Source organism: Dioscorea cayenensis, unplaced genomic scaffold, assembly GCF_009730915.1.
Source record: "Dioscorea cayenensis subsp. rotundata cultivar TDr96_F1 unplaced genomic scaffold, TDr96_F1_v2_PseudoChromosome.rev07_lg8_w22 25.fasta BLBR01001261.1, whole genome shotgun sequence".
Lineage (NCBI taxonomy): Eukaryota > Viridiplantae > Streptophyta > Magnoliopsida > Dioscoreales > Dioscoreaceae > Dioscorea > Dioscorea cayenensis.
Genome location: NW_024087652.1, coordinates 4696 through 15073, shown reverse-complemented (window position 1 = coordinate 15073; position 10378 = coordinate 4696). Strand labels below are relative to the sequence as shown.

At 32.1% G+C, this 10378-nt stretch overlaps 1 protein-coding gene and 1 pseudogene across 1 annotated transcript; both read left to right on the top strand.

Moving 5' to 3' along the window:
• The first annotated feature begins 1263 nt into the window (after nucleotides 1-1263).
• LOC120255987 (LEAF RUST 10 DISEASE-RESISTANCE LOCUS RECEPTOR-LIKE PROTEIN KINASE-like 2.5) lies at nucleotides 1264-4086 on the top strand. The gene is given in 4 exon segments (XM_039263755.1): nucleotides 1264-2055; nucleotides 2706-2808; nucleotides 2952-4037; nucleotides 4040-4086. Coding segments are annotated over 4 exon segments (2013 nt in total). The 5' UTR covers nucleotides 1264-1278.
• A 4795-nt stretch (nucleotides 4087-8881) lies between these two features.
• LOC120255986 lies at nucleotides 8882-9627 on the top strand (annotated as a pseudogene).
• Nucleotides 9628-10378: the final 751 nt, after the last annotated feature.

The window sequence follows — 10378 nt, the reverse complement described above, 5'->3', positions numbered from 1 at the left end:
AAAACAAAAATCCTAACATCGGAGAACCTCCAATCATGGAGGTGTAATCGGATGCTCACTGACTACTTGTGTGTTGTGTTATTCTGGCATTGAATCAGTTGATCATCTCTTTCTCCATTGCTCTTTTGTTCGCCGCATATGGGATTATTTTACGTGTTTGCTGCAATTACCTAAACCACCGTTATCTTTAGTTACCTTGTGGGATTCTTGGAGGATGTCTGTTCGACACTCTCAAAGGGACATTGGGGATCTTGTGATTAAAGCTATGTTGTGGAATGTTTGGCTTGCTAGGAATGACTGTATTTTCAATGCCACGATTCTGCATGTCCATACTGTGATTCTGAGAATTGATCGCATGGTTTTGCTATGGTGTTCTTCATTTTCAGATCGCTCTCAGGAAAAGATGGCTGACTCCTTGTCCAGTATCCGCCGGAGCTTGGAGTTCTTGGGACCCCGCGCTGAGGAGCTGTCTGAGACTCCGACGACATGGGAGACACTTTTGCCGAGCGAGGAGTAGGTGTTGGTTTGGTGGTCTGGGGTGGGAAGAGTTCTTCCAGCCTCCGTGAGGTTTTGTGTGGGTTGTTTTGTTACCACTGCTAGTGGTCCTGTTTGTGGGTTGGTGTTGTTTTTCTTTCTCTACTTTTGGTAGAGGCTTGTACTGTGTTGGTTTTTCTCAATGAATGTGGTTTATCCACTTTTTCAAAAAAAAAAATATATATATATAATGCTTACAAGAAATAGACCTTAATCACATAACATGTGATATAAAATTAGCTTCTATATATATATATATATATATATTAAATAATAACAATAAAAATTGTTAATAAAATAATATATATAGCCAATGATCTCTTGGTATATATATATATATATATATATATATATATATATATATATATATATATATATGTCATTTGCTGAAAAATAAGGGTTCAAAAGTTAGCTTATTCAAAGTGCTCTTTATTCAAAAAGTGAGAGCACTGGTGGTGTGCGGAAATAATAAATTTGTATTAGAGTTTCATTTTAAAATATTTAAAAAAAATTATTTGCCAACTAGTTTGACTGAGGGCCCTCTACCATTTCCAAATATTTTTTAAAAAATCTTATTTGCCAACCAGCAGGTTTGACGGAAGGCCCTCTATACATGAATGAGTCAATAACGCACAGCTATAGCTTTATAACATGATCAGCCTTGTATATATATATATATGCGTTGGATAGAGACGATTAAATACTTGTGCGATCGAGTTGTAACAAATATTGAAAGAGAAAGACATGGCTTTGCTCTCTGCCATCCTCCTCCTGCTCTTGTTTTTCTTCTCTAGCACCACTCTTCTCTCCGCAGGAGATCATTGTCCTCCTTCATCATGTGGGAACATCACAAACATTAGAAATCCTTTCCGTCTAAAAGGCGACCCTTCTGAATGCGGTGATCCAAACTATGAGCTCACATGTGATCATCTCAACCGCACCATCCTCACTCTACTCTCCAACAACTATTACGTCACCAATATCACATACTACGACGATTTAATTGAGGATTATGTTGACTTCGATATACAACTGGTGTATGTTGGGATGGTGGTCAAGTATAATAATGGCAGCTGCAACCATCTTCCCCTTCCGGCCTCTCCTCTCACAGTCTCTAACCTACTTACTAACAAGTACTACATGACTTACCCATGGGTTACTTTGGTAAATTGCTCAAAAGAAGTGAAGAACAAGTCCATGCATCACTACAAGCGTGTGGCATGCTTGAGCCACAACAACAACTCCTTCATCTACCTCATCCCATCAGAGAGAGTTGGTTTCCTTATGCCTTCCTGCCAATATCTTGCCATGTTTCCTGACAATTATAATTATCATATTCATTTGAACTGGTCAGATCCACAACCAGTGGACATATTCGAGTTTTTAGGCCAGGGGTTCACCCTCTATCGCAATATTGGAAGCTCAAAATCCATCCGACATTGCTTAAGAACATCCTTAAGGTCAGTATTTATTTATTTATTTATTTATTTATTTTTGAGAAAGTCAGTATTTATTTCCAACGTGGGGTTTTTTCTTAAAACTCTTGAAAAAAAGCTAAATTAATTACTTACCGCCTCCCCTCTGGTTCTATTTTACTTGACGCTGGGAACAAATTCTTTATGTTTAAATTTAGATTAAAATGATTTTTTATTTTTATTTTTATAGAAATCTCCTTTGTAATGCATTATGTCTTTCTATATATTAGATGTGGAATATGATATTACATTCGATCTGCATGTTTTTAATATAAAAATCATGATTGGTTCATTAAAAATATTTATATATTCATTTTACTTTTCAGAAGAAAAAAAAATCTATTTTTTGTTTATAATATATATATATATATGATATATATCTAACGATATAACTAAAACAATACATATGAATAGGGGTAAAAAAAAAAAAAAGAGTCATTTTAATATCAAAAATTGTTGGGAGGAGTGGCAAGTAATTTTACTATTTGTCAAGAGTGGCAAGTATAAATTTCTCCCAAAAGAGTATATTTGTGATTGTATGCTATATTGACTTGCATCTACTTGCATAGTATATTAGTGGGTTAATACTAACAATTCTTTGGCGCAGGGAAAATTATCAGTATATCACTGATGATAACAATTCAATTATACAAAGGATGCAAGTAATTATATTTGGAATAGAGTCACGTTTTCTAGTTGCATAGAAGTCTCACGACCATAATCGAAAAGCATTACTATTTTGTGATGTCAATTATATATGTTGTCGTGATATTGTTGCAAATTGCCAAAGCACTGCTAGGTATAAATCGAACTTCTCTAATATCATTTCAAAAGTTTCTAACAGTTTCTTAAGATTAATTTTTCTTTATAAAATTTCTTTCTTTGCGAAAAGATATAAAAATGTCAGTTTATAACTTATTTTTAGTTTTGCTTATTTGACAGCATTTGCAGTGTTGGGCAGATGTGTATTTGCGCCACTAACTGTATATGCTTTTCTTTCTTACCAATTGTACCAAATAATGTCATCTGTTGATAATGTGGAAAAATTCTTGAGGAACCAACAAGCTCTTGTACCAACTCGATATTCATACACCGACATCATTACCATGACCAACAACTTCAAGGAGAAGCTAGGCCAAGGTGGATTTGGTTCTGTTTTTAAAGGCCGGCTTCCTTGGGACAGGCTTGTTGCTATCAAGATGTTGACAAATTCTAAGTACAATACTGGTGAAGATTTCATGAATGAAGTTTCGACCATTGGTAGGATTCACCATATAAACGTGGTGAAACTAATTGGCTTTTGTTCAGATCGTCTGCAAAGAGCTCTAGTGTATGAGTACATGCCTAATGGCTCCCTTGATAAATTTATCTTCTCAACCAAGAATGGCCCAAATCACAAATTCTCTCTAGACAAACTAATTGACATCGCATTGGGAGTTGCTCGAGGACTTGATTATCTCCACAAAGGATGCGATATGCAAATTCTTCATTTTGACATCAAACCGCATAACATTCTCTTAGATCAGAACTTCAATCCAAAGCTTTCTGATTTCGGCCTTGCAAAACTATATCCAAAGAACAATAGCTTGGTATCACTCAGTATTGCAAGAGGAACTATAGGATATATTGCTCCAGAGCTCATATCGCGAAGTTTTGGTGTTGTCTCTCACAAGTGTGATGTTTATAGTTTTGGTATGCTACTCTTAGAAATGGCTGGTGGGAGAAGGAATTCAGATCTAAGAGCAGAAAATACAAGCCAAGTTTATTATCCTTCATGGATTTATGATAAACTTGTTGAAGATACAATTGAGGATAATGTGGTAGAAATGGATACAAGCATTGCGATTGATGAAAGAGAGAAGAAATTATGCATGGTAGGCTTGTGGTGCATACAGATAAGGCCATCAGATCGGCCTTCCATGTGCAAAGTGATAGAAATGTTAGAAGGTGATGTTAGTAGCTTGCAGATGCCACCCAAGCCATTCTTTTCAGAACCGACTCAAATACCTTCAAAGGTGTCATACTTGATGATGGCGAACTGACTACCATTTCTGAAGATATTGATAACTTAAATTAACGAGATTTTTTTTAGTATTGTAGGGTTATTAGTACTTTGTGATCTTATAAAAACATGTAATTAGAAACAATAACATATGTATTGACTAGTTTATAAACTAATATTATATAAGTATTAATTTAATTATGCATGCTTGATTTTTTTTTAATTAATCAAACTAATATTACAGGATTGCCTGATTTTTTTTTTTTAATGTAAGCATTGGATTTTTCAGCAGAAAGATTTCGATAAGGAACTCTGACTGTGAGAATCAATTAGAAAGATAATTGAAAGCAACAGTGACCAGGATGTTCTTTCATTAATGAAATGAAGACCTATACTAAACACGTATGCACTTGGAAGTCCAATTTCAAGAAGCTTATTTCCAAGCTCAAATGTGAAGATTTTATATATATATATATATATAATTTAGGGCCTCTATCGTTCAATAACACTTTTTTTATATTTTCATTTTCTAAAAATATAAGTTTTTTTATTTTAAAAAAATATTATTTATTTTGTATATTTCAAAAAAACAAGTTTTTAAGAAGTGAAAGCAAAAAATTACTTTATTATAAAGTAACATAAAATATAGTTAAAATAAATATTGTTTTGATTTTAAAATTTGTTACAGTATGCAACTTAATTTAGTTTTTCTTTTCAAACTATATTTATCGAATTAGTAATATAGCTAGAAATAAATTTTTATGTGTGTATAAAAACTATAATATCTAAATTTTTATGAATTTATTTTAACCTCTTCATTTAATATAAGAACTAACACAATAAACACATCAATGGGGAATGAGGGAGACTTGGCAACTTTCTTAGAAGTCTTCAGAGAGTTCATGCAGAAGTAATGGTGACAGAAATGGGCTGGCATTAATTGTTGAGATGAAGATTAATAAATAATAATAGCACAAGGACTTGAAAACCAAACTTAGTAGTCCAACCGAAATGAAGACTAGTAGTAAGCACTTGGAAGTCCAATTTGGAGGCGTTTGAGTTCCAACATCTTGTGTTGAACCGTAATAACTTCAAGTTATGGATACTTTTTTTTTCATATATAAAACGTTTACGGCCTCATGATTTGTATATCTCTTTTTTTATATTATTTAAAAGATATTATTTTTGTTTTCTTGTATTTTACTAAAAAGAAAACAAGTGTTTTTTTAATATATTTAAGAACAAGATTTTAAAAATAAAAACAAAAATATCATCCTATAATAAGTGCTAGCCGTCTAACTAGTATTGCTCCATTATAAAAAGAAAGTGTTGAGCATATTTAAGAGTCTCGAAAGTTTAAGTTTTTATTGAGATCGCGATGATATTGATAATCAGGTCTCCAGGTTGTGTTTGTAGAGAGCTTGTATCCAAACCCCGTGTGGTTGGGTGAAGATCTGCTCAAACAGTGGTTAATTCGATTATGTGCACATGCCACGCTTGATGTATATAGCATTTATCGCTTTGAGTCGGATACAAAAACTTACTATAAACTCATAAAAATATAGTTAGAACAAACATTGTTTCACACTCGAGTTTATTCATGTATAATACATGAATTATATCTATACTAATTGTAAAAACAACATGAATTTTCACATCGTTTTTGTAACACTTTTGCCTTTGAGGCTCTACCCCCTATCATCGAGTCCCCTGAGGTTTCGCCATTATTTGATATATATAATGTTTATTGCCTTTTCGGTTTTATTAAAAATCTTGTTCTTAGACTATATAAATACAAGTTTTATATTGAAATATAATAATTAATAATTAGTGGATACTTAATTAGTTCAATATATATATATATATTTTTTAATTATCATATGATCTCTAGTTTTTTTTTTAAATCGAATTGTTATTTTTATACACTAACAACATAAGAAAGAAAAGGAATTTCTATCAAAATGAAACACATATCATGCATACGGAATTATGTATGACATGTGGAAAACTTTGTTTATTGACTTTAATTAAATTTGAAATGTAGTGAGAAAATTTGTATTAATTAATAACTTGTAAAATTTAAGGGACTAAGAAGTCACCCAAGATTTAATTAATTTGAAATACTGAAAGAGATGGTGTTACATCATTCAATACCGTTGAAGTCAATTTGGAGACGCTTAATTTGCAGTACATGTTGAAATCAAACTAAATAGATAATATCTGTATGTTATATTTCTTTATATATATATATATATATAAATGTACATCTTTAGTTTTTATAAAAATGTCTTTATCTTAGACTATATAAATACAAGTTTTATATTGAAATATAATAATTATAATCAGTAGATATTTTATTCACTTTTTATTAATATATAATTGGAATATATACAGTTTATCATTGTATTAATTAAAAATTTTCTTTAGTATTTAATTAATTTAAGCTTTGGTTTCTCTATGTTTCCTTTTATATATTTTTCTGTTTTATTCTAATAAGCTACAATTTATTTATTTATATTAAATAAAAAAACTTGCCAGTTTGACTTGGAAGTTATTTGGCATTTAATCTGAAATAAAAATTAACATTGAATTGAAATGAAGATGGCCTTGAGTGGTTGAAATGAAGATTAATTAATAACACGCGCACAAAGACTTTGAAAGTCCAACTTGGCAGTCTAATTAACTGAATTAATAATTTTTTTAACATTTAAAAAAAAACGAATAATAGCAAGTTATGTATTTTTCTCTTTTACAAAAATTTTATATATACACACACATAATGCAACTGCAGTATGATATTGTAGAAATGTAAACAATTATGTATTCAAGCATGATGAATCTTCTTCCTTCATCTGCAGTAGTTCCTTCAGCTCTGGCCTCTGCCATTTTCCTCTTCATCTTGTTCTTCTTCTTTGATAGTAGTACTTTTGTCTCTGCAGCAGGAGATTATTGTGCTCCATCATCATGTGGGAACCCTCACAAACATTGAGCACATCCTTTTCCGTCTCAAAGACGATCCTCCCAACTGTGGCAATCCAAACTAGCAGGCTCACACATGCGATCATATGAACCACACCATCCTCAGTCTGCTCTCCAACAGCTACTACGTCACCAATATCACATCACTCATGACAGAGATGTATTTCTATGATGATGTCGATTTTGACATACAGCGAGTGTATGTTGGGATGGCTGATCAAGTGATAATAATAGCCGATGCAGCCATCTTCCACCTCCGGCCTCTCATCTCACATTCTCTAACCTGAGTATTAACAAGTACTACATGGCATTCGATTGGGTTACGTTGGTAAATTGCTCAAAAGAAGTGAAGAACAAGTCCATGCATAACTACTGGTCAGTCCTTTGTTGTGAGCCACAATAACTAACAACTCCTTCATCTACCTCGTCCCATCAGAGGTGTGGTGCATTTCTTATGCCTTCCGATTTGTGCCATGTTTCCCAATAATGATAATATTAATTGGTGGTATCCATATTCAGGACCAAAGTCAGTTGACATATTCAAGTTTCTAGCCCGGTTCACTCTCCATCGAGATACTTTCAGATCAACCTCCATCCGATATTGCTTAGAAGTCCTTACGGTGAGCAATATTTCTCGGTTCTGAAAATAGCTCAATTAATTAACACCTAATTTAAACTCCCATCCTCGTTCTATTTGATTTGATTTTCCCTACCACAGACAAAAGGTTTGATGTTTTAGAAATGATTTCTCTATTATTATTATCTTTATATTAATCTCTTGTGTATTAGATAATATGAGATTCATTTTGTTTCTTAATAAATTCAGAGATCATATTGCTTCGTTAAAACTTATATATTTACTACTATTCCTCTACTTTCACAAGAAAAGTCCATATTTTGTTTATACTTAATTATATATATAATGCCTAGTAATTGCATTTTCTTAGGTTCTTCTTTTCCTATCCTTAGAATAAGAACTGAAAAAAGAGCTACTAAAACAATACACAAGAAAAGAGCTAATTACAGATTAATGCTAGTTAAACTATCATAAGTTGTAATTTAGGAGGTACCTTTTATACTATTTTTCAAAGTGGCATGTAGAGCCTCCCAAAGAGAGTATGTGAATGTATGTTATATCTGAGCTGCTATAGCATATAGAGTGGTAAATACAAACAATTCTTTGCAAATAGGAAACTCGATCAAGATATCACCGACCATAGAAATTCAATCAAACTAACATTCTATCAATTGTACATGGAATCGGGAGTCAAATTTTCTTGGCTGTCTAGAAATAGACGGTAGTTGGAAGAATTACTATCTTGTGAGTATCAACCATATATATTGTGGTGGTAGTGTACAAATTGCCAAAAGCATATGGTATAAATCAAACGTCTCTAAATTAAACTCAATGTTTCAATGGTTTCCAATGAGCTTTCTCACTTATTAATTTCTTCTTAAAAATTTTCCATTCCTTTGGAGAGGATATAAAAATTTCATGTTTATACTTATTTTAAATTTTATCATTTGACAGGTGGATTACGATGTGGAGATGTGTGATTTGCCCGTTAAGCTGTATTGCTTTTTCTTTTTAATAAATTGTACCAAATGATGTCATCCATTGATATTGTGGAAAAATTCTTAAGAAATCAACAAACTCTTGTACCTACTCAGATTCATAATGACATCATCACCATGACATTCTAATGAGAAACTACGAGGAGGATTTGGTTTACATCTTCAAAGGCACGACTTTCTTGCATCAAAACTTGTTCTTTAAGATAGTACGCCGATTCGAAAACACAACCTGGGTGAAGATTTCATTAATGATTTCGATTGTGACTGGTTCACTATACTAAATATGTGGTGAACTAATTGGTTTTATTCGGGATGCATGCAGAGAGCTCTAATATATGAGTACATGCCTAATGGTTCTCTTGATAAGTTTATTTTCCTCATCTAATAATGGCCCAACCACAAATTCTCTCTAGACAAACTAATTAGAAATTGCATTAGAGTTGCTCGAGGACTTGATTATCTCCACAAAGGATCGCGATATACGATTCTAGCATTTTGACATCAAACCGCGAAACATTTCTAATAGACATATAACTTCAATCCAAAAGCTTTGATTTTGGCCTCGCAAAACAATATCCAAAGAACAACAATTTGGTATCAGTCAGTGTTGCAAGAGGAACTATAGGATATATTGCTCGAGCTGATTTCGAGAAGTTTTCGTGTTATCTCTCACAAGTGTGATGTTTATAGTTTTGGTATGCTACTTTTAGAAATGACTGGTGGGAGAAAGAATGCAGATCTAAAAGCAGAGAATACAAGTCAAGTTTATTATCCTTCATGGATTTATGATAAACTTATTAATGATACAGATTGATTAGCTGACATGGTAGAAATTGATGCAAGTTTTGTGATTGATGAAAGAGAAAAAGAAGTTATGCATAATTGGTTTTGTGGTGTATACAGATAAGGCCATCAGATCGCCCCTCCATGAACACAAGTGATAGAGATGTTACAAAGAGGATGTTGATGCCCTACAAATGCCACCAAAACCATCAGAACCAACTCCGATACCTTCAAGGTGTGCTGTGCTTAAGCACTGATGATGGAGATGACCATCTCTGAAGATGCTAATGAGATAAATTATTGAGATTTTGTTGTATTATGTCAATAGTGTTTTGTGATCTTATAAAAAGTATTATGATATGTATTGCTAGTTTTATATAAACTAATAATATATAAATATTCATTTAAATTATGTGTGATTAATTCTAATTTTTTAAATTAATCAAACTAATATTACAGGATTGCTTGATGTTCCTTTCTTCCTATGGATCCATTAGATTTTCAGAAGAGTTTTGACAAGCAACTCGGTGATAGAGTGTCAATTAGAAGATAAAAAGGGGAATCCACATTTAGTATGTGTTTGAATAAAAATCATTCTTATTTGGTTCCCTTCAAAAACCAATTAAAAGAATTTAATAAAAAAAACCATGTATCATCCACAACAAACCATGTATTTATAATATAATTATTATATTGATTTTAACCTATAAAATTTTATAAACATTTAGCTGCACAAGATATGATAAACAAATGTAGTTTTATGGATCAATGAATGCCACATGTTTGTACTATTTTTGAGAACTAAAAGATGTACCACTCAAAATGATAATATATATTTTTCATGAGAATATATATATATATATATATATATTGTTTTTCAACTCTGTTATATTTAATTAATGCTTGAAGTGTTTAAAGAGGTGTTGTGAAAGTGGTTTGCGATGCCATTAAAAGGAAAAGGTAAAAATTATGAAAAACAAACAAACGAAAGAAAGGAAGATGAGAGCACAACACTATCGACATGTGACAC